Genomic DNA, 24,529 nt, shown 5'->3' on the forward strand with positions numbered 1-24,529 from the left:
ATTGCCGGAACCTGGGGTGTTCTGGGGTCCGGGCCTGGTTCCGCTGCAGACCCTGTGGGACCGTGGGAGTCACCTCATCTCTTTGCCTTAGCTGCCTGTCTGTGAAGAGACGGTTATAGCCCGTCTGCCCTAATGCCCTTCGTGCCTGTCCTCACAAACCGCAGCAAGGGGCCCACTCCTGCGGCCCGGTCTCTGAGTTTCAGCAGGGCTGGGTGTGACTTGGCTGTTCGGGCGTCTCTCCTGCAGCTGTGTTGTAAACCTGGCGCGCATCTTCTCCCTCGTCTCTCCCAGCGGCCTATGGCCTCCTCCTCTGACGCCGTGTTCAATGGGCGGCCATCACCTGCTCGCTTTCCTGCGGCCCGCAATGAAACCCCCTGTTTCTGCGGGGGCGGCTGATTTGTCTCCGTGTCTCGTTTTTACCAGGTCTGTCAGGGGGATTCAGACAGGCTAAAAAAAAAAAAAATTGTGGCCCGACCTCAACCACGAGAGAACAGATTCTGCTCGGCTGGTGCGTCTCTAACCAGCCAGCCGCGTGCTTCCTACATGCCCGGCTGGTTGCGCTGTCCTGCAGGTGGGCAAACTTGAGAGCCCACATTTTAATAAGTAGCCTTTTAAAGAAGGGAGTATGGGGCGGGGGGGGGGGGGGGGACGAAAAACTCTGCTCGTTTACAGCCTACAAACTAAACAGAGACACGTGCACCTACAGAGACCTTTCCGGCTCCGTTAAAAGGCGCAGTCAGAGCTAGGAGGTCCAAGGGAAATGTCTGTGTGTTAACATCTCGGGCGGTGGGCCTGGAACCCAATGCAAGGGATTGTCACAACGACGCACAACCCTCCTGGTAACACAGATCGCCGGAAACGTGAAAAACACACTCACAAAAACACTCGCCGCGCCGGCCCGCCCTGCTGCGGAGATATCTCTGGCTCCGGCTGGGAAATGGCCTGATGCGCTGAAGGCAGGCCACGCAGGAGTGCTGAGATCTTTGCGCTCGGCCGCTGAAATCAGCGCGCAGGGACAAGGCGCCCTTTCAAATCCGTAACGACACCAGCAATGATCGTCGTGTCTCTGCCCTCATTTTCAGCCTGGGGACCAGGCGGGGCTGGCTCTGGAACCGGCTGAGTTCTGGGGCGAATCTGCAGTTGGGGGGATCCCTGAAACAATCCTGTCTGTTTCAAGTTGGATTTCCGCCTGGTGATTTTTGCCCTCCTCCCTTCCTTCTCGCTCCCCCAGTGTAGGTCCCCTGGAGATAACCTTGCCGGAAAAGTGTTTTCTGCACCTCATCAGGGGCCTGTTGCTGGAAACGTCGGTTCTCTTTGAATTCCGCACAGAGCCCCTTATTCTGATTCGGCCCTACTCAGTCCCCCTGCAATGGAAGGGCGCAATTTCCTTTATACACGAAGCTGCGTTTCCTCTCCCGGACGCACCCCGCTCGAATTTCGCAATTCCCGCGGAGATATATTTGCGCCGCCAGGTTGCGCACCGCGCCGCGGTCTAAACACCTGCGCAAAGACCAGAAGAACAGATCAGGACCCAGGGCCAGGGGAAGTCAGTGGAAGTTGTCCCGTCCGGGGTCCCTGGAGCGTGCGTGAAAACTAGCTGGATTGCGCCAAACAGAGAGCCAGCAAGGAGTTCGGGGCGGAATGCCTGGCACGTGCAAAGCGTGCTGGGGGGGACGGGGGGGGGGGGCTAAGGTAGATTTCCACGTGAGGGCAGCTGTGCCAAGACCATTCACCAACATCTGGGTGGAGATGGCAGTCATCGCCCGAACCCGCACGGGGGGTTCTTGGTTTCTGCCCGGGACTTGAAATGCATTCAGAGAGATCACCCCCCCCCCTTCAACCCTCACCCCTTAAAGGGGAGAGAGAATTCCCCCCTCGCTTCCGGGTGGATTGACTCCCCTCAATCTCCAAGCAACTTTCAGCCGGGCGAGCAGACGGCAGATCACTGAATGAGCAGCTCAGCTCTGGGGCACACCAGAGTCACACATGTTGGGGACATCTTTGGAGTGGCTGGCAGGAACCGATCTGAAGGCAGCCCGACGGCAAACACCGACCAGCACATCTGTGGATTGTGGGCTATTGAGTCCATCCGATACCTCTAATGCTCGATGGATGAGCACCCTCCACACACAGCCCCAGCGACACCCAAAACCCCACACCCTGGCTCCTAGCTCGAAATGGTGCGTGTCATGTAGGCAGGGCAAAATTCAGGAAGGAGCAGAGCTGAACGCTGCAGTGCAACTTTCCACTCCCCATCGCGTGTGTCCCCTCTTCGCTGAAACGCAGGGGGACATCCTGTCATTTACCCGCCCTGCGAACTGCAGAGGGTCCAAATTTGCTCTCTCTCCAGGACAAACACACACAACCAAGAACCAGGCCCAACTCACAAACAGCCCCATCTATCAAAGAATGGGAGAAGGAAAGGATTAAGGAGCCCTCCGGGTAATCTGATTCCCCTTCGGTCTACTCCGGGTCTTGCTTCACAAATAGCAACAGCGAGCATGCGAAATATTTAAATATAAAAATGATACGTTTGATGTATTTAAACAGATGTGAAAGGTTATGCCGCAGAACCTGTGCATCTGCTTACACACGTCAGCCGTTACAGGGGGGGTCAGAGGGTCAGGATTATGTAACTATCAAAGGGAAGTGTCGAATAATGGTGATTACTGTGTGTGTGTGTGTGTGTGTGTGTGGTTCTGGGGGTATGCGATTTTCTGGTCTTGGGTGTGTACGTGCAATGGTGTAGAGGTGCAGTGATGTGCAAAGGTGCAAGTTGTGCCCACAGGGTGTGTATGGTAGCGAGTGTGTTTCAGATGCGTGAAGTGGTGTGTGTGTGTGTGTGTGTGTGTGGGTGTGTGTGTGAGGGCAATGGCTAATGAGGGTGCGTGTGAGGGAGTGTCTGTGTTTTGTATGAAGCGTGGTGCGTGTGTATCTGTGTGTGCGCGCGCTTGTTGCACCGGTGCGCGCGCACCGGTGTGCCGACGCAGTGATGCGCGCGGGTATGTTGCGCGTGGCCTGCAGTGCCTGGGTGTTGCACGTGTGTGAGAGGCTGTCGTGAGTGTAGTGTGGTGTCTGCCTTGCAGTGTGTGGAGGGGCGCAGAGGTATGGGTTGTGTTCTTGTGCTTCTGGCTCTGGGGGTAGGTGCGCCGTGGCACTGGAGGATGCGCTGGTGTGAGTGTGTGTGTGTGTGTGTGTGTGTGTGTGTTGAAGACTACACCAAGCACAATCAGGGAGGTGCAGGAAAATCTGTGACTCCAACCCCAGCCCCAGAATCAAAAGGAAAAAACCTTCCCTTTCAGCAGGGACTCATGCATCAAACTTCAATTTTCCGGACGATTGAATTAGTGATTTTTTTTCTCCTGAACTAAAATACACTTAAGTCTTTGGGATTAATTACCACGTTCTGGTCCCTCAGACTGTAGTATTAGTTATCGTTGCCGCGTCTGACATCACCCCTGACACCTCATAAAATAAGGAACTGAATTTCACTGACTCAACCTGCTTCGGCCCGGCTGGGTAATGCAGAAAGGGGGCTTTGTTTGAACAAGACGCTGGGTGCAAACCCAGCAACCAGCCCCCTCCCCTCCCAGCCCCTCAAAGGCCAGCGTGAGGCTGGGGGCGCAGTGGCTAGAAGGGGGAGTTAAACAGTCAGGCGGAGCGGCGGCTCCTGGTATGAAAAACATGGATTCCAAGGGGGGGATAATTCAACGACACATCTGACCTCCCGACGCCGGGACCGTGGCGGGGAGTGAGGGGCAAATTGAGGGGCGAGGGAGGGCTGGATGGGGAGCCAGGTAGATGGGGGGCCTTTTGTTCTAGCATCCCTCCATGCATCTGGAGACGGGCTCCCGGCCCCCCCCCCCCCCCCCCGAGCGGTGGCAGGGGGATGAACGCCGAAGTGTAATCACAGAGCTGAACGCGGGGCGCACCTGCTCGTGGAAAACCGCCCCGCACGTATTTCCCATGGCTTCAACACCGGGTCCCAACACGGCCCCGCCGACTCCGCCGGCAGCTCGAACAAGCGCAAATGACACGCACCAGCACCGCGCGCTTCTCCGGCGCAGCCCCGCCTGCCGCCGCGCATCCGAGGCCGTGATGCGCGGACCACACAACAATAACAACAGCAACAATTCCAAACCATCGTTCCGAGCACGCCCCAGACATTCACACCCTTGCACCCAGCGCGGCTCGGGTCCGAGGAGCCTCAGATGCAAAGAGAAAGGGGGGGGGGGGGAGAGATTTGTAAACACCGAGACTCCCAGACTGGACATGACATAAAACTCCTCAATTAGTTTTACTTCGTCCTATTAATAAAGGAAATCCTCCACCCCTTCCCACCCCCCCGGAAAAAAAAGCAAAATAAAACCACTTTTGCAAAAGCCCCCCCCCCTTTATTTATTTCTTGCGAGAAAGAAAACCCGTCGCTCTGATTGTTCTCTCTCGGCCCCGGGTTAGTTATTGCGGGTTTGTAAATCCCGGGTTTCTTCCTCTCCCCGCAAGATTATTTTAGCGATTTCGCTGCTGTCTGCCCGGCCCGTGTGAGCAAATCCGGAGCAGCGCCTGTTTACAAAGGCAGCGCGTGGGTCTGCAAACATTCCTGTATCAGCCGCGGAACTTTCTCCTCCAGCCCCGAGACTGGTAGATCCGCGGTTAGCACCTGCGGACTTCCCTGGCCAGACCAGAGGCGCTGGCGAGATCGGACACAAAGCCAGAGGATGAGTAGTTCTTTCTTTTTTTTTTTTTTTTTTTTTTTTTGCACCGGGTTTGAAGACACGCAGGAGCCATCCAGGCTCCGGGCTTTGTGTCCAGACGGGAGAAGCCACGAAAGTTTCGGGCCCCTGAATAAAACTGAGGTTTCCTGCGTCTCCCTCCTGCGCCGAGACCCCTCCGTCTCCTAAAAGCTGTAACGCAAGATTTCCAAATTAGGGCTGCTCGGGATACAAAATGCGTTTGATTTTTTTTTTTGGGGGGGGGGGAAGGGGCAAGCGAGGAACTCATTTGTTCTTTTGTACTTTGGGGGGTTTGTTTGTTTGTTTGTTTGTTTTGTGGGCTGCACCCGGCGCTCCGGCCGAGCCGGCGCTATGTTTAAACAGCAGCACCAGAAAGTCGGCTGCTAAACCAGCCCAAAATACAACGATTCAATCCCTTTGTGAAAAGGAAGGCGCTGCTACGTATCTCCCCTCCGAAAAAGAAATCGGGCTCCCAAACCGAAGCGTCTAAAATTCACGGGAGAGGAAAGCTCTTTCTACCAGGCTGTGCTGCGAACCACGTAGGAAACTAGCCACTCAAAAAGGCGTGAGAAGGGCGGGTTGCCAGCCGAGTCTCTTCTTTAATCGCCTTTTGTTTTAAGCATGCACATGAATGAAATAAGGCCCTGGCTTCTTAGCCCTGCCCGCCGCCAAAGGACCATGCTGCAGCCCGTAAGAAGCAGGTATTATTTACTGATCTGCTCTAGCCACGTGTGGTAAACTTCGCCGGGCCCGGGGCCGCCGCGTCTTCATCCGGCTCTCGTGTTTGCACACTGAAGTCAATAGATCAGAAATCCAAATTAACTCCGGGCCTATTCTCTCACACCCCCCCCGCTCCCCCTTTTGTATTTTATTTCTTGGTTATATTGTCGTGCCTGCAGCCTCATTAAATCCATTCCAAGACAAAAGAATAAAAGCATAAGGGGTGTGGTGGGGGGGTTGGGGGGGTGGGGGGGGAAGAGAACAGATAAAGAAAACAAATAAAGGCCTTTAACTAGATCTCTACATAAATGTCACAGTTTCTCAGCATTTACGGCTTGCCTGCTTAGCATAAAAACACTTGAGGACAAGATTGAAGGCTTTGTGAGATATCTGGACAGAAGTCAAACATATCACTCGCAAAAAAAAAAAAAATGTTGTGGGTGGGGGGGGTGGAGGGGGAGAGACAAGGGCTCTCCGGAATAATACCAAAGAAAGTGGATTTCATTGTAATTCATAGACTTGTTCCAAATGCCAAGAGAGAAAAGGGGGAAGAATAGAAAGCACATGGAAGGGCACAGATGCCCTGGTGAAGAAGAACCGTCCCTGCTGCCATTATTGTGAAGTTAAACAGTGGAAGGGAGGGTTAACCTAATCCATCAAATTGTCGGGAAATTGTGAAGAAAATTCAAAACCCATATGGTCTCCAGGCTTTCGGGTCCTTTCTGTTCCGGAGGAGCATGCTTGTTTCCGCACTGCAAGCTGCGGGAGACCCTGCGTGCTCCATTGTCGCCTGTCACTTCAGAGAAGAGGGCTCATTTGTCCCCCAGTTTTCACGCTTTACGCTAAAAATTACAACCCCATCCATTTTCAAAGAGGAGAAAGATTTATTTAGCCTCGGAGAAACTGGCCCCAAACCCCCTCCCCCGTACCCTCCCCTCCCCTCCAAACCCACCCTGTCTTATTTGCAGCGCTCTCTTTCTGACTCTGCCACTATATACCAGATTTGTCTTTCTCACATAAATTTTGCAAAGAATAGGCAAACCCGCACGTTGCTGGGTTGCAAAGGCAGGACACGCTATTAGGGGAAGCAAATTTCGAAGGATTTTTTTTTCCTTGGTGGGGGAAGGGGGTGAAAAAAATTAAAAAGGGAAACATGTAAATTAAAACTCATCCATCATCATCTTTTTGGGGGGGTGTGGGGGGAAAGAGAGAGAGAGAGAGAGAGAAGGATGCTACCTGAAAATGTAGCGACTTGCAATATTTGCAACTCTGCAGTAGGAAAAATATAGCATTCACCCTGCGGTTGGTCCATGCTGAGATTTTTGGTGGAAACGGGCGATTTAGTCACGTTCACTTTGTATTTTCAAATCGGATAATTCCTCCAGGATTTAGAGCTGGAAAACTCACTGCAGATAGAAAAAAAATTCCACACGTGTGTATCATGTTATCTATACACACATTCATGTTACTTGAACACTAAAAGACAATAGCACAGAATACACACGAGCTATCACTGTTTGTAGATAGACACAGATTCATATGTTTTAATTTCTTCGCGTGGGTTTTCTCTTGAGCAAGAAAATACTCAGCAACTCCTAGTTTATTCGTCAATTGATTTCTCTCTCTCTCTCGTTCAATTTGTAGCTCCTCTTACATTTAAAAGCAAATATATTCCCTATCGTTGGTTCGTCCACCCCCCGAATAGTCACAGCTACTGTAGCTGAAATGGCTTTAAATGGAAATATGAATTGATATGTGTACACAGGATGTGACAATTCCTTTGTGGAAACGTATTTTGCAATCTCAGACGAAAGGAAAATATTAGAGGCATATTTAGTCTCCAAAGAATAACGTTAAAAGTATATTAAAATGGTAAAGATTTTATTGTATCGGAAAAAAGAGCTATCTGTACAATTCTAAGAGACAGGAAATAAAGCAACATCGTCCCTGTTGTAACTTAAATAGCAGGCCTTTTAAAATTTTTACAATTCAAACAAAACCATTTTTAAATCTGTACATTTTTTTTTAAATTTTATGGCGTCGTATTTAAATGTCTCGATCTTGGGATTTGTCCTTTTAATTTTGTAGCATGCAAAAAATTCTAAAAAGAGTAAAAAATAATTCTAGGATTTTTTTTGTAACCACCTTCATATCAAAAATACGAAAGGTAGCTTTTTAATAAAAGCACAACAATAGCAGAAAATGGTAAAAATAGCTTTTAATTGGTAAAATGAGGCAGAAATTGCATTGGGTACAAATCTCTATGCTTTGGGGGAGGGGCGGGGGGAGTATATATTTTAAACTTGCAGAATACCCATCCCCTAGTTCCCAAGATTTTAAAATAATTTTTTTTTTTTGTAAAAAAGAAACAATTATTTCGTGCACCTTTGAAACATGCAAGGAAAGAAAAAAATCGCTTATTTTAGCCTAACTTAAATCTCCTACAAACTGGTTCATTTTGGAAGTCTTTTAAAATAACTGCCTACCAAAACCTCTGTTTCAAGTGGTATATATTGCAAGGTTATGCTTTCCTCTATAAACAAAACCCATTGCTACAGTTATTTAAAAAATAAAATCCAAACCTCAAAAAGGAAAGAAAGAAAATCCAATATATATGTTTAAATATTTATACAGAAGCCATCCATAATTGCACCATTCCAAAGATGAAAACTACCTGATGTGACAGGCATGGGATATTGACTCTATTTTAAATTATTTTTTCCTATTGCTTATTGCTTTTATTGAAAAGAAACTGCCTTCTTTAGTTGCACACAACGTTGAGTGTCTATCACCAGAGTTTACAGATCTAGGAGAGTGTTCAGGCTTTGCTTAGGATTTCACAGGTCCACCCCTAGAGTGTATGGATGTGTGGATGTCAATTTCTGGGTTTGTTTTTGTTTTGGAGAAGAAGAAGAAAGAAAGGAAGGAAGGAAGGAAGGAAGGAAAGGGTGTGTGTGGGAGGGGGATAACCCCACCACCACCACCACCACAACTCAGTCATCAACGTCAATTTCCACATCTTCTTCATCTTCTGAGCAGTCCTTACTGCTGTTGGGTGGGTCTGTGAGAGGGGATTCAGGAGACAGCTGAAGGTGGCTAGCCGTCTCTAGTCCATGTTTGGTCAGAGTTGGAGAAAGGGAACGCGATTTTCCCCTCCCTTCCGAATTCTGCTCCAGCTCTGAGATGCTAACAATATCCACCTGGGAGTTGGGACCCAGTTTCTTGGCAGATTCCACATCTGCTTTCATCTCTTCCAGGTCTCTCTTGAGTTTGGCTCGGCGGTTCTGAAACCAGGTGATCACCTGGGCATTGGTCAAGCCCAGTTGCTGGGCGATTTGGTCTCGGTCGGCTGGGGAGAGGTATTTCTGGTACAAAAACCTCTTTTCCAGTTCGTAGATCTGGTGGTTTGTAAAGGCTGTTCTAGACTTCCTCCTTTTCTTGGGGGTTTGTCTTTGGCCAAAGATGGTCATCCCATCCCTTCCTGCAAAGAGAGAGGATATATATTTTTTCCAGTCACACACACAGAGAAACCTTCCACCCACCCCCTTCCAAAAGAAGTTGGGAGCAGACAAAAATAAAGACCCGGTCGGATGGAAGCAGCGTTCAGAAGGAAATCAGAGGCGAAGCCAAGCCAGATTAAAGTTGGGGGCATGGTTTTGGGCGCAGGAGGAGCCGCCGTTTGGATTTTCGCCTCTGACCTCCTTTCCTTGGGTGTGCTGGGAACCGACCAAAACTCTGAGCTTTCTGTGCGCGCCGATTCAATTCAGCAGAGATAGCAATCCCCCCCCCCCCCCAGGAAAAGAGAGACGGAATTCGGCCCCGTTTCCACCTGTGCCCCCTCTATTTAGCAGTAATAAGGGGTGTATAATTCGGAGGGAGGAGAGACCAAAACAAACCGCTTGCAACTGGGCCGTTTTCGTGCCGAGCCCAGGTTTACATGGGCAGGCAACTTGAAAGCGCATTTCTAGCAGGGGCCGGTCGGGCCGGGAAACGCTCGCTAGGAAAATAACCTGCAAAGGTGAGGTCTTAAAGGGCCAGCCAGAGCGTTTCGCCGGCGATCTGCAAACCCCTTTCGTTCCCCGCCAACCTGGGCAGCTCCAGGTTCCTTCGCACCTCGCTCCGCTGATGCTCTCCAAGCACCTGGAGAAAGGGGAACCGGGGGGGGGGGGAGGGTAAAACCAACCAGCACCAGGGATCTTACCTTCCGCCGCCTGCAGGACGCTGACTTCCAGCCCCTTGAAGGTTTTGCTGGCCAGCTCTTCCAGGGCGCAGAGAGGGGAGGTTTGGGATAACAGAGCCCGGCTGGAGAGGGGCAGCCCGGCCGGCGGGTGCTTCTCGGCGCTGGAGAGGAGATGCGCTGTCCCGCAGATGGTGTAACTCCTCCGGACCGAAGGCTTGTTCAGGATATCCTCTATGCTGAAAGGGGTCAGCGGCTTGTTGGAGTTGGCCGGCGGGGGCAGCTGGTCCAAGGGGCTCCTTCGCCTCTCCTCCACCGAGGAAGCCTTGGCTTCTTCTTTGGAAGTCATGCTTGAGTTGGACTGGAAATTATTTCTCTCGGCCCCCTCGCTCCCCTCCCCCCCCCACCCTCCCCACCCGCCCCTTGCCTTTTGTTTTGGGGTCTGGCGAGGAGAGCTGCGGCGCGCTGTCTCTGCACCCCTCGCGCGGAAGGGAACAAAATCGAAGGAGACCCGCGGCGGCAGAAGTGGAAGGAGATGCCGGGGGGAGAAAGAAAAAAAAAAAAAAGAGAGAGAGGGGGGGGGAAATGGGGACCGGGGAGGGGGAGACGGGAAGGGAGGCAAGAAAGTTCAAGCCACCACCAACTCCGGCAGCGGAGAAGCCGGATCGTCTCTGAGCAGCGCCCTCCGACTGCAAGGTGAGGAGGGGGACGGCAGTCGGTGTGGTGGGCAGGATCCCTGCAGTCCCGGCTCGCAGAGAGAGGTCAGTCGGCTGCACTCCTGTCCCAGATTTCCTCTTCCCAGCTGCTATTTTAAGATACACCCCAGATCGCTCCACTTTCCCCCCCCCTTTCCTTCCCTCCCCCCCCCAAGCAAAAATCCTTCGGAGCGGGGGGAGAGATCGGAGCGCCCCCAGTGCTAGGGCGCGGGGGGAAGAGCCGGGGTAATTGACTATTGCTAACAAGTGATTGTTGATTGGGAGGTCATCAATTATCCGCGATGACACTTTTCGCCCTCTCCCTCTTGCTTTCTCTCTCTCGCTCGCTCGCTCTCTGTCCAATGCTGGCGTTGGCAAGTTGGGAGCCCCATTAACTAGGAGGCGGCGTGGAGGTGGAGCCCCGCTGAATTACAATGCCGAGTGCACTTGTCACATTCCGGCCCGACTATTTGTTTGGACATATACATTTAAAATGACATTACACCCGGGCTTTATTGCATCAGGCTAATACAGTATGGTGAAAAAAGACCAATACCCTACGCCAAAACCCCACCAGGAAATCCCCCCCCCCCCCAGTTCCTTCTCTTTTCTTTTCTCCCCCCCCCCCCATCCCTTTAATTTTGATTATTCTGAGTTTAAAAAACAAAAGCAGATCCATGTTGTTTGTAATCAGGGAAAGAAGGGGAGACCGTGTGGCCAGGTAAGGTAGAAAATTCATCACCAGCCTTGCTACGTATTTGATTTTCATATTTCATCAACCATTTTTTTGTGCCTGCTTTACTCGTGGAGCAATTCGGGGGGCGGTGGGGGGGGGGGAGAAGGCTGCATTTATTGATGGATGCTACAAAGGCGGAAGCATGTTGCTTGGCTGCTTTTCTGAAAGCTTGTGAAGTTGGGGAGGAGGCCGGGGGGGGGGGGCGGGGGGGGGGGCCTTGTAAAGAAAAAAAAATCAGATCGGGTTGCAAAATATTGCCTATGTCTTGCTGTGCGCGTCTGGATTTTGCCCTTGCTCATGACGACATGGCGAGCTGCGGCTCCTTCGGATAGTTTGTAATGCACCAAATAATTGTCCGGAGCTGCCGGCTTCCTGCGCTTTGCTCCAATCTGTGTAGGACTGAATTGGGTCCGTTTTCGGCTCGGGTTCTGCAAGTGGCTGTCAGGGAAGGTGCTGGTACCCTGCTGCTGGGGATATATCATTTCTTGTAGTACCTAGAGGACAGGGGAGCTCCAGAGAGAGCCAGGAACGCACAGATCCCCCTTAGCTCCAGCTAAATCCTTTCCTGCTATAATTCAAGAGCAAAGGGCCACCAAACAACGCGAGGGACATATTTCATCTCCCTTAAAAACTCCAGATGCTCCTGACATGATGGTTCGCCCCCTCCCCCCCCCCCCAACCTTCTTCTTCTTCTTCTTCTTCTTCTTCTTCTTCTTCTTCTGCTTTACTCACAAGCCGAACTGAATTATTATGGTTTCTGAGTGCTGGGTCCCAAGACCAGGACTTGTGTCTTTATTTATGTATATTTGTCTCTTCTTAAGGGCTCCCTGAGAGAAGGGGACAAGTTAGTTGCCAAAAAGGTCAGCGGGAAGCCACCGGGATATGGTAGGTTTCAATCTGTTTTTCTCCCTGGCTTATAAATCAGCGGGCGAAGAGAAATCGCTTTTGATTGCCTAGGGTTTTTTATTATTATTACTTGAAGTGATCCAGCAAATCAACGCGTTACAAATGTCGTTATTATTTTTATTCCTAATAATGAATCATTCATTTTTCTTTCTGCACAAGACCAAATAAATCCGCCGGTAACACAGAAATGCCAACAACAACCCCCCTCCGCCCCTTTTTTAATTTGAAAACAAATAATCGATCTGACTAGCCGCAGTTTGGGGAGGGAAAGTGGAAGGAGGTGTTTGTGAATTGTAATTAAACCTTTTCGAGGCCCATTGTTTGTAAACACAGGAGCAGCGGTCCTGGAGAAATAGGAGGGTTTCTCGGTGTAGTTCGCTAATTGGTACAGAAAGGGGGTTTCTTTTGGAGGATGAATCCGTTTTATTTACCAGCAATTCGCTCTTTAGATTTACATTCTCCGCCTGGAATTGTTCATATATTTGGCTGCGGTTCAAACGGTTTCATGTGATTTTTTTCTTTTTTGTACATGTAATTTAATTTTTCGGACTGAAGTCCGAGGCCACCAGACAGAGGACAGCTATCATCCCAGGGGCTAACGCCGCGCTTTTCTCTCCTTCCATTTGTGATCTGCCCCTAAAACTTCATGTCCATGAAGCTCAAATGCAAAACCTCTCGGCAATGCCACCCCTCCCCCCCCCAAAATATGAACACCCTGTAATGTATGCGGCTTTTGAGAAATGGAGTGTGATCCCAATAGCCCATATCGATCCGCTCCTGGAAAACACGTGACGGTCCCACGAACAGGCTGGGAAGTGGAATCTGATTGAATCACTGGTTTGTTTGCTTGGTCACATCCCCCCCCACTCCACATCTGTACATGGGACTTGTCACCTCTGGTGTAAATCAGGAGTAAAACAAAGGCCCGGCGGCAGGGGAAGGGACCGACTCCGGCCCCGTCTAGTCCTCTTCACCTTGAAGCACACACGGAGTCCTCTCTGGATGCGCGGTGCCAGACGCACACAAAAGAGGCAAATGGCTTCTCTTCTTAAAGCGGCCTCACCCCATTTTTTTTATTGCTCTCTGGGAGTCTCTTTATGCGGTGACCTATTTTTAAAGGCCTATATTGGGTTATTCATCATATCAAACACTGCAAGGAGATGCGGGGGGGGAATTGCGTTGATTCTAAATCTCTGGGCTTCTCGGCTTTGCTGGGCGCTGGAGTGGCTTCGCTTCGCTTGGGTTTCGGAAGTGATTTAAACGCGTTTTAACCAATTAGGGACTTTACTCCTATCCTTCCCCCTGGCATTATTTTCCAGCGTGGCATTTTATGTCCAGACCCGGTGTTAGGGAGAGCTCAGCTGGGGATGCCTGAGTTATAATGACAGAAATGAGACAAAGCGAGCCCTTGAAATGCGGTGGCTAAACCGGCTTCCCGGAAGGTTGGCGTCCCCCGGATCCGCTCCGGCTTGTGTGTTCTCTCGCTCCCACACTTGCGCCCAGGAAATCGCCCTTTAAAGAAACTTAAAGACGGGCTGGGTTCTAATATTCGATCTCCACGCGCATTTTCACACGTTTCCCCCCCCCCTTTCTTTCTCCCATGCACACCCAGACACACACACACACACACACACACACACACCTAGATGCATTTTCACACGATAGGACTCCTTTAAAAAATACTAAAGCTGCAGTACGGAGCGGTCCCCATTCCCCCTTCACATCACGCCATAATACTGATAACAACCGCCGCAGCACGAACAATAATTAACACGTGAATGACCGACCCCCCCGGAAATCTGTCGCATCCGCGGGGTTTCCCTCGGCGTGTCTGTGAGACACCCCGGAGGAGAAGGTGTTTTGCCCCCGGACACCCGCGGGGTTCGCCCCGGAGGGTTCACATCTACCTGAGCGAGGCGTTGACTGAGATTTAAGGCTGCCTAGGTGAAGTGAGTTGTCGCGGGTGGCCCTGGGCTGGCTAGACAAAGGCACGGGGGCGGCTGGGGCTTTTCGCGTGGGTGCGCGCTGGAGCTGCACCGCCACGCGTGGGTGGATCGCCCGCTCTGGTGGCGGGCGACCCATTGCCGACGATGCAGAAGTTGGGCGTTGATCCGGCTTTCCCCGTCCGCAGCGCGGGCAAAGCAGCTCGGTTGGGGGCTGGCGCGTTGTCTTTCCCCCTCCCCCCCCCGTGGAAGTTCAGGTGTGGGGGTGGGGGTGAGGCCGGGGGAGAGGGGAGATCGCACCGGCGGTGGGGCGCTCTGGACGGGCGAGTCGAGCCCGGCGCGCAGGGCAGCATTGAGGAGACATCTTCACTCCTAACTTTGCTGCGGCCTGACTCCGGAATCCAAATTCAGAGGATCCCCGCTGGGGTTTGCCTTGGGTCGAGATCCCCGGATGGGAGTCGGTGGCGTTTTTACACGGTCTGGTGTTTCCTTCCTGTCCCTAGAGTTCAGCATTTTAAAAAAAAGATCCGTCCTTCCATCCATTCCCCACCAAGAACCCCCGAATCCTTCTCCTTAGAGCTGCAAAGAGAACCAGCAAGGGCTCTTCCTCTTTTTAATGTACAGCTTAGAATTCGGCCTTCCTCATCCACCCCCCACCCCCTTTGCCCAGGAATCCGAGTTTTCTGGCCATGTCTCAGGACACACACACAGGGTTGGGGGGGGGGGGGAGGATGCGGGGGGCTCATCTTGCTCCCGGTGAAGTCAGGGAGAACCCATCCTTCCTTGTAACGAGGCAGACTGTGCCTCTGATTCCAGGGAACTCCTGGTGGGTTTCAGAACAAGGCGATGCTGCGGGTGAGTCAGCCTGGGAAGAAGTTTGCAAATGCAAAGTATGCTGGAGCAGAGGCATTGTGAAGCTGAGGGGCTTTCAGCGAGTGAACGATCGTACTAAATATAGATTTTTGCACCGACACACGGGGCCTTTCCCTCTGTGGATCTCAAAGCACGTTATGAAGGCACAGTTAGCCACGTGCTCTTAACCAGGCCTCCTCACCCTATTCCTACATGCTCTAGAAAAAGGAGTACAAGTGAGGTGGCCAAATGTGCAGACGAAACAAAATGACTCAAGGAAGACAGTCACCTCCCAAGCGGACTGTGCGGCGTTAGAAAGGGACCTAAACTGCACGCCTGGGCGACACTACGGCAGATGAAATTCAGTGCAATGCTGATCAATGCAAAGTAATGCACGCTGGAGAACATCATCCCAACTCTCCAAACAAAGCGATGGGGTCTAAATGAGCGGTTACCACTCCAGAGAGAGATGGTGGAGTCAGCCTGGGTAGTTCTCTGAAAACATCCACTCAGTCAAAACCAGCTCACAGCATGTTAGGAACCAGTAGCAGAGGGACAGACAGTAAGCCGGTAAAGATCATAGTGCACTATATAAATCCCTGGTACCCCCGACCCACACCATGAATTCTGCATCCCATTCTGGTCACCCCATCTCAATATATATATATTAGAACTGGAAAAGGTGCAGAGAAGAGCAACATCATTGATTAGGGTATGGAACAGCTTCCATAGCAGGAGAGAGTAAAAAGACTGGGCCTGTCCAGCTTGTAAAGAGACGACTCCGGGGGGATAGGATAGAGGTCTATAAAATCTTGACTGGTGTGGAGCAAGTGGCTAGGGAAGTGTTAATCACCCCTTCACACAACACAAGGACCAGGAGTCACCCGGTTAAATTCATGGGCAGAGGTTTAAAACAAACACAAGGAAGTATTTCTTCACACAGTGAACCTGGGGAACTCCTTGCCAAGGGATGTTCTGAAGACCAAACGTGTAACTGGGTTCAACAAAGAATTAGATGAGTTCATCCAGTCTAGGTCCATCAATGGCTGTTAGCCAAGCTGGCTAAGCCTCTGACTGCCAGAGGCTGGGAGTGGCCAACGGGGGATGGATCACTGCCCTGTTCTGTTCACTCCCCTTTAAGCCTCTTGGTGGACCACTGCTCTGGCCCAGGATGGCCGTCCTTAGGTTTCTTATGTTATGTATCTTCTACCCCAGGGATCCATCTAATCAGACCACGGATGGCTTCGGGTCACTTTGAAGTAGCAATATTGTCACCTGCCATTGCGGAGAAGCAAAGAAGAGCTCCCCTCCCCTGGTTTCCCCTACCTCCGCCTTACACTGGGGACGTCACAGCTAGTGACCCAGGCAGCTGTGAGGTGTGATTTCAGAGGTGTGTTGGGAGGTTAACCCCTCTTTTCCTCACTGGGGACAAAGAAATCAAGGCAGCAATGTAGCAGTGTTAATGAGAAGAATTAATCCTGCGGAGGAAACACCCTTGCAGATTGTCTTTTCTCCTCCGGTTCTTGCAGCTGCTTAGAACTGAAAGAATGTGCAACAAACATTTGCTCCATCTGGGTTGAGCGCCCCTTGGCCAACTTGTGATGCACACGGGCTTAGAAAACCCGCTCTGCGATGTGAAATCTCCCCCTCCCGGCCCTGCTGCTGTGAACTTGGCTCCTTTCAAGCTGGGGAAGAGTTAAAAAAAAAAAAATCCTGTGCATGGCTAGTGGTGGGAGAAGGGGGAATCCGGCCCACCCCTTTGCCCTGTGTTTGGAGCAGGAAGGAGAGGCGTTGGCTACCCCTTTGGTGGGAATAACGGGGTGTCTTTGGTTGTATGGACTATTTCTCAGCGCGCAGGCAGACCTGAGGAGGCAGGGTCACTGGCTCCCAGCGGCAACCTTTCGCTGCTATTGGAATGAAAGCTGTCCGGAGGGGATGGCCACACTTTGCTACCCGAGCATTAATTTCCTGTGATCTCCACGCTGCCGGATCTCAGCAGTCACAAGGGCCAGGGGAAAGCTGTCTGATTCTGCTGTGGGGCTGTTTCTCTCCTGGTAGACTGAGGGGCAGGAAACATCCACATTGGGGCGTTTTTCTTTTGTTTTTGTTTTGCTTTTCTTCTTCCCAGAGCTGATAAAGCCGTGCTCAGCTCTTTCCTCTTTCTGGAGTGGGAGAGAGATGTCCATGTGTCTGCCACTAACCCTGCAGCTACCCGGAAGAACACCCGGGCGCCTCTTTTCCAAGGGGTGCTAGACTTTGTTTGGACTCGCTAGAAGTCCGGTTGGAGGTTCATAAAAGGCAGCTCCCGCTGATATTCCCAGGAGCTGCCCCGGGCGTTACAGATAGTTCTGCCGTGTTTGAGGATTAATACAGGGACACTGAGTCTTGGCTGACCTCTGCTCACTTTTGTCCAGCCAAATGCCACCTGTCAGAGGAATATAATTAAAGCAGAAGGTGTAAATCATGAGGGTGTTGATCACCCAAGTGACTGCGTACAAATGACACCTTCCTTCTTAGCATAGCTGAGCCCTGAGTGTCCTCCACGTTGTGTCTGCCTAGTTTAGGGACCCGAATGTGTTTTGGCTCCTGGGAACACCGGAGCCAAAACAAGTCCATCAAGGCAACCAGCCACTTGTTGGAGCGCACTGTGCATGGCCACTCTTTCTGTGAGCGCCCTTCAGAAACCAGACGCCCGCTGACTTACACGTTGTCAGACAAGGGGGTTTGGGGCCGTTGAAGGTATACGGGGGGTTCCTGACAACGGCCCCCGTATTCCACTCGCTTCTGCGCTACGTTTACACTGTCAGAGGTCATCTCTTGATGAAGGATCCCACCCCATTTTGATAGGACCTTTCCCCCCACGGCATCCCGATTCGAGATGCAGTCGAGATGGGGCATAAAATGCACAATGATCCCAAGTTGGATTTAGGTTTGGGAGATGAAATGTACAAACATGGCCCGCTGCCGTGAGGAAAGAGACATACTCGGGGTGCGGGGTGTGTCTCGGGGAAGCAGAGGTAACTGCTTCGCCGAACCAAACACTGAAAAGAATCTCAATGTTTTAAAACAGCAGCAAGCGGGGGAAATAGATGAAGAAAGGAAAGGGGGTCTTACAAGTGGGGAAACGAAGCAGAAACACATGGGTTGGTTTTTAAAGATTCATTGGAACAACAAATGCACGTTTGGTTTTGGTTTGGTTTTTTGTGGATAAAAGTTCTCTTGCAGAACGTGTATTAAAAACCACTTGAGAGTTGACGACTTCCTGTTTCAGATACAGGGAGACAAGGTGGGTGAGGTAATAACTTCTGTTGGTGAGAGAGACAAACTTTCCAGCTTTCACAGCTCTCCTCTTCAGGTCAGATGTCTGAGACCCGAACGCACATATTACTGGTGTGCGTTACACACTCACTGGCGTTCTCAATTCACTGTTCAATGCACGTCGATTTACCGGTGTGACTAGCTGAAATATGGTTTCTAGAAGTTAATCTCTGCAAAGTTTGTAAGAGCTTCGGATAGGAGAAAAGAATCCGAATGTCAAAGCAAAACACACTCACCCATAGACACAAAATCAACATTGAAGCAGGAAAAAATTGTAGTTAGACAAGGAGAGGTTTTTTAATAACCTATAATAAAGGCTGCATCTGGTTTTTAAAAAGTGTTCACAATTCACAGTTTTCTCCTCTGATGTCTGGCTTTTCGTTTGCAAATAACCTGCTTTTAAAACCCAAATAGATCTGCTTTTCAAACTAGGTTAATAATGACACCAGACCTAACTAGACACCAGACCTCCTAACCAGTAGAAGCGTTTTAAACAAAAATCAGAAATACAATGTTACATCTGTATTTTTTTTTCAAGTGAGGAAAGTCTCGCATTTATTGAGGGGGAAAAACCGAGTTGCTTTCTTAAGATCATTGGCCCTGTTTTACTAAACAAACCACAATTCACATAATAGCCATTTACAATAATGTATACAAGAAATGTGATATCTTACCGTTAAAGAAATCAAAATATACGCTGTCCGTTATCCAGTTCGATATTTTACTCTTAAACCAACCAAAATATACGCTACCCATTCTTCGGACTATTCCATGACTAGAATTAGGACTAATAATTACAACCATAGTTGCTGGTTGATAGGAAATCAGTTAATTGTCCAGCAAAATGTATTTTCAAAGCTCAAAGGTCCCACACCAGGAAATCGGAATGAGAGTTAGATACTGTTTGCAATTGACAGGTGAGGTCGAAGAACACATTTGCAAAAAGTATTTTCAAACTAGAATGAACGTCTTACAGCTACTCTTTTATTTTATGAGCTGCCCCATGTTTAAGAGGAGGCATCTCCCCCAGCACTTCGCAGACGAGTATTTTTAATATACAAGTGCACATGTCAGTGAAATGATATAAACCGTTAACACATATAGATTGGGTCAAACTCTTCAAATGCCGTTTCCCGTTTCCTGCTGCGAGGAGCTCGGTTTACGTGTGAGATGGATTTCAACAACGCCTGAAAAATCAGGCGAAAAGAGCAGTTCCGGGGAGCAGGGAGAAAATTGTAGCGAGGAGATTATTTCCACCAAAGAACCACAATGGGCTGGGGAGGGGGAATGCCGAACTTCTTTCCAGGCCCGGCATGTTTGCAAAGGCGCAGTCTGATTTTCAGCACAGTCACTTCTCTGCGAGGCTTTCAGGTATTTTGAAATTGATTTTGATTTGCTGTATGCTGGGGGGCTGGCAGGAGTGGCATTGGGACTCTAAAGTGTGTATAACGTCATGTGGACAAAGCAAAAAGACACCAAACGCCAGGATTTTACATTCCAACTTTGCCAGTCTTCTCTTCTCGGTTTTTTTTTTTTTTAAAGATTTGGCATAAATATTTGTAATTTGCAAGCAACTCATGGGATTCACTGAGAGGAATGTGGTAGATGCAGAGGACCGTTTAGCCTCGATATAAAATCGCTTGCATTGCCTTCCTTTATTTTACAGTTAACTCTTGGTCTAAATTCCACTATAGAGAGAGACATAGCTAGGTATAGATAGATATCCCACACACACACAAGGAAAATATCGCTGGGATGTGTCCAAGCAAACTCTGCGTCTCGCCATTCCTCCTGTCAAGAAAACAGATTTTCTTTGTAAATATAGCAATACAGAATATTACTTTTTGCACGATTTCCTGGAAAAGAGAATTACCCTGCAATGTCGTCTTGCTTTTGCCATGAATACTGCGAAGCTCGGACATGTTTAAGTCTGGAACTGTTTGCATTTTCCACCAGAACCTCATGCAAGTTTCAGGGTCCACTTTTCAGGTCAGTTTCTTTGGCTAGGTAGATCTTTAACGATCTACAGGTAACTTCTGCTCTGTGTGACCTTAGCTCCGTTTATGTTCCCTGCAGGTTGCTTGCTTTCTGTCCTCTGCTGCCTGTGGTCCGCTCCATGCACTCTTGTAGAGGCTGCGTTTTCCCCTGTAGATTATTCACCACACACCGCCCTGTGAGTAAAGACAGATCAGACTTTTTCATAGAAGTTCAGATCATACTTTCGTGCAGAAAATATTTCTTGCAGCAGGCGTGCGGAAAGCAAAGGGACGGATCGAAGGGGGGCCCTTTTATTGTACGATATATTTTGTTAAATAGGGAGGGTGAATAAAGACTAAAAGGGAAGCATTGGATCTTTCCCTTGTTTTCTGAGTGAAGCTGGACGATGATTGCTCCCCTGTGCTAAAAAAACAGAGTCGCTCTTTAGTTAAAAGAATCTTGTGCTCGGAAATTTACTGGGGTCCGGAGAGGTTTCACCGTGATGGGGGGAACCTCGGCGCCCCCCGTTTCCCATTCTGGGCCCAGAACTCAGCTCCTGTCCCCCGATTTCACTCGAGAAGTGATCCACGCGCCGCAGATGCATTTTATTGAATGGTGTTTAACCTTGTGCTGTTTCTATGTCTAAAACAGGGGCGTAATATCCCTTGCGAGATCTGTGCCCCGATGGGTCAGGCTCTGGGAGCCCACAAAAGACCATCCGGGCAAGTTGTAGAGTGAAGAGCGTGGGACCAGGCGGATGAGTGCATTTCAATCTAATGAGCTGACTTCTGCTGGGCACCCGGGTTGTTTTACCAGCCTCCTTCTTCCTCCTTATTCCCAGGCCTTCAGGGCGCCTTTTCTTTTCATTTCATTTTCAAGTCCTAAACCATCCACCGGTTGAACTAATCCAGCCTGAAAGAGGGGAGCTCGCCGGCCTAACACCTCCTACTAGTTTGATTTACCTGGCTCCTGGCCCACTAGCTACTTTCCCAGGTCTTCTCTAGTTGTCTGCTGTCATCACATTCCCCGATAACTAAAACCCCGAACAGACCGCTCTCTGCGCCGCTTCCATCCGCTCTCTGCGCCGCTTCCATCCGCTCTCTGCGCCGCTTCCATCCGCTCTCTGACTCCGCGGCCAATTCTAGGAAGAGCTGGACTCTGGTTGGGGTGAAAGATCCCCAGAAGACGAACACGAATTAAAAGCGAGCCAGGCATGTTAAGTCTTGGCTGCCAGCTCAGGCCATAGAAACATTTACATCTCTGGCCAATTACCTGGGCTTAGTAAAAAATACTTTCCCTTCAGCCAAGAGAGACGCAGACACTTCTCAGCAAGAGGGTTGCGGGTGGCTGGCACTTTACACCAGGGGTTCTAACGCGAGGGATCTCTCTACATGTGTGTGTGTGTTTGTGTGTGGAATTATTTTTGCATGGACAGAGTAAAATGGTGAGTTTTGCGCACGTTTGAGCGCGTTGACAGCTGTCCCTCTCTGAAGATGTGGTGCAGTCATTTCGGATTGTTGCCCCTGCATGCCATGCAATACAGGGCGCTGCGGTCTTTACTGCTCCTGACTTTACAGTTCAGTCTGTACCAGTCTCTTTAGAGTCACCGAAACAGTTGCAAAGTCATCTCGGGTTTTGGTTTGGTCTGTTTCTTTTCTGTTCCTCGTAGGCACAGAAGGGAGAATTTCAGACGCCCCTTTTCGACAGGCATCGCGGTCTGCCTGGTGGCTGGGTGAAGGCTTTGTGATGGCTGGAGCCCTTCTTTGTTTGCTCAGGAGATATCTGCGAGCATGTCACGCTGGGTACCGATTTGGGCACTAGCCACCACGGTCCCGTTCCGATTTCGCACCCGACCCATTTCAGCCCGTGCATTCTTCATGAAAAGGCCCCTAACCAGGCCGTATTAACGACTCAGGCCACCTGACTGGTCACCTGCGGCCATATGCTATTATTTCCATTCCCTAACGGGGTGATTTCAATGTATCAACAGGCAGGGCTCTTCTCTGCCGAGGAGCCAGCCACAGACCTGGGCAAACATCGCCCGATTGCCGCCGCGGCAGCTCCACCCTCAGTTGTTGCCACTGCTAAAAAGAGCGTTTGGAAAAGGAGGGTGGGACCCCTCCGCGGGGCCAGGATTAACCCGCCCCGGGGTTCGCACCCCTCTGCTCTCCTTACATCCTTCCGCGCAGGGGCCATGCGTCTCCACAGCTGCCCGGGTCATCGCAAGACTAACCAAGCCGACCGCGGGCGAAGAAGGCAGGAGGAGCACGCGGGCAGCCCGTGGCTGAGTCTGAGCTGCAAGAATTCTTGCAAAGACTTTCCCCGGGTGCGCTCCTCCAGGTGTGAGTGACGCGCAGCCTGATGAGGGCACGCGGCGAGGGAGAATGGCAACCTGTGGTGGGGACAGCAACGCACCTGAACAATCAAGGGGCTGTTTTGTTTCTTTTAAAAAAAATCCCCTTTAAACACGGTCTATCGCCCTTTAAAGCAGTCCAGACCTTAACAAACAAACACAAAACTGTCCTGATCTGACTCATCTCCAGGGCAGTCAGGCTTGGATTAGTCAGTACGTTGGTTATTGCAATGCTAAAGCAGCGGGCAGGGTCTGAAAACACAACACAGAAGGCGCAGACTTGGATTTTCCTGGCTCTTTTTATCCTTCAAGGGTTTGGATAAAAGCTTCAGAGGCCAGTTTTCCCAGCAGACCGACCGCTTTCGCCCCCGAGAGCGATGCACACACCCACATTTCTCATTGGGTTTTCATGTCCTTTCCAAGTTGGATAACTTTCTTGATCTCCTCAGATTAGAAACTGCTTGTTGACTCGCATCCAACGCCTTTACTAACAAGCGCCCGCCACCCAACGAGCAAAGGGGCGCGGGCGCACGGGTTAGGGACGGATGGATCTCTCGCAGACCTGATCTTCTCTGCGAAGTTTTAACTCAACTCCGCCAGACTACTAGATCCTGTAGCTCGTAGTTTTACAGCCTGTAAAACTGCTTTGCTGGTGGAGCCAGCCGCTGGCTCCCTCCCACAGAGAAATGGTGCAAACGTCAATTTCCTCTGAAATCGACTTGGTACTTTAACGAAATTGACAAGCCGTCCGAACAAAGCCAGGGCAAGGAGGCTGGCTGGAGAGGCGTGGGAATAGGTCCAGTCCACCTCTGTAACTCTGCTCATTCTATAAATGAAGTAACTTTATTTCGTGGCTGCTGTTGGGGGGGGGGGGAGGGAAGAAAACCCCAGGATCCTGAGTTATTACAAGCGATTCAAATGCAAAGCCACTCTCCGACTCGCGAGACCTTTAATATCTGCTTTCTTTGCAACTCTCAGCACACGTGAATAATTTATCCAGCATGCCAAATGAAACTAACAGTTGCTGAAGAAATTAAGGAGTTTCCAGGACGAAATGCTCGTTTTTGGGGAGCAGAAGGATGTGTCGGAGATCGATTGAAACTTAATAAAGGTAGTGGGGAGAAAATTACAGAAATAGCCCAGTCAACCCTTCTTATAATAAAAACCTGGCGTTAATAATTCAGGAACACAAAATAAACAGTCATTGGATTACAGGGCAATATCAGAATTGATGCATTTCAGAGAGAATCTGGACAGACAATTTAATAATATTTTTCCCCCTTCCAATAAATTACCACAGCAAAAGTTCCCCCTTAAAGTAGTTATTTGTATTTCTTATTTTAAGGTGATTTCCCCCCCTTCAAATTATTATTATTATTATTGCAGTTCTAACAACTCCAGCGATAAAATTAATTAAAAAGTAATATTTTTTCTCAATAAAAGTAAAGCCAAGACAGCGGAAATGAAATTAACTGTCAACATTTGTCCTGAATTTAATAACTACTTCTTGTTGGGTTTTTTTCCAGGCAGAAGAACATAGAGGCGGAATCATTTCATATGTTTTATTTTTGCTTTGTTTTCTCATGTGTTTCTTCACTGTTTTATTGCTCCTATTTTCTTACCTTTCCTCTCTTTTCCCCATTTCATTTTTGCTAGCATCATAAAGAAAAAAATCAGTGATCACCAGTTATTACAAATTAGGAGTTCCTTTAACATGATAGTAACTTGAAAACCCACAACCACCAAAAATCAAACTTCAACAGATTCAGTTACTTCTTAATAGCTATACAATTGTGCAGAACTTTTCTTAGAAAATCCAAATGAAGAAAGAACTCAGCACCACATTATATCCTAGACCCTGACTTTCTTGCATGTTTTATTTTTTCCAAAGACTCGCATAATTCTTTTCACCTTTTGGTTATGCTGAAAAAAATCCTTGTTAAATAAACTCTAACTTTACATTATTTTTGCTTTCGGGAAAACACATCTTCATCCCAAACTGATCGCAAAGAAACAAATCTCTTTCTATCTCTCTGTTCAGAGAACTCTTCACTTTAGTCAAACATACATTGCTCTGGAATTACACTAGACATTTCTCAACCTACTGATCGACATGTAT

The 24,529-nt window shown here is 49.6% G+C and overlaps 1 protein-coding gene and 1 long non-coding RNA gene across 2 annotated transcripts in view; one reads left to right on the top strand and one right to left on the bottom strand.

Annotated features, from left to right (window-relative positions):
- Positions 1 to 8,361: 8,361 nt before the first annotated feature.
- On the bottom strand, positions 8,362 to 9,979 carry LBX1 (ladybird homeobox 1). Its single transcript, XM_067537156.1, has 2 exons — positions 9,655 to 9,979; positions 8,362 to 8,934 (listed from the first exon to the last, which is right to left on the bottom strand). The coding sequence occupies exons 1-2, from the start codon at positions 9,977 to 9,979 to the stop codon at positions 8,447 to 8,449; spliced, it is 813 nt and encodes a 270-aa protein (XP_067393257.1). The 3' UTR covers positions 8,362 to 8,446.
- Positions 9,980 to 10,246: 267 nt separating this feature from the next.
- Positions 10,247 to 24,529, top strand: part of LOC137146086 (uncharacterized) — a 46,506-nt gene continuing 32,223 nt past the window's right edge. Inside the window, exons 1-3 of the long non-coding RNA XR_010917835.1 lie at positions 10,247 to 10,391; positions 11,020 to 11,046; positions 11,883 to 11,946. This is a non-coding gene — a long non-coding RNA (uncharacterized lncRNA). The remainder of the gene's footprint in view (positions 10,392 to 11,019; positions 11,047 to 11,882; positions 11,947 to 24,529) is intronic.

This window comes from Emydura macquarii, unplaced genomic scaffold (assembly GCF_026122565.2).
Source record: "Emydura macquarii macquarii isolate MOO-44397 ecotype Brisbane River unplaced genomic scaffold, CSIRO-AGI_Emac_v2 contig_3692, whole genome shotgun sequence".
Lineage (NCBI taxonomy): Eukaryota > Metazoa > Chordata > Testudines > Chelidae > Emydura > Emydura macquarii.

What these genes read in the sequence shown, in the direction of transcription:
- LBX1 (XM_067537156.1), bottom strand. Translation starts at nt 9,979, where the DNA reads ATGACTTCCAAAGAAGAAGCCAAGGCTTCCTCGGTGGAGGAGAGGCGA. An exon ending in CGTCCTGCAGGCGGCGGAAG is followed by an intron (nt 8,935 to 9,654) that starts GTAAGATCCCTG and finishes CTCTCTTTGCAG; the next exon opens with GAAGGGATGGGATGACCATC.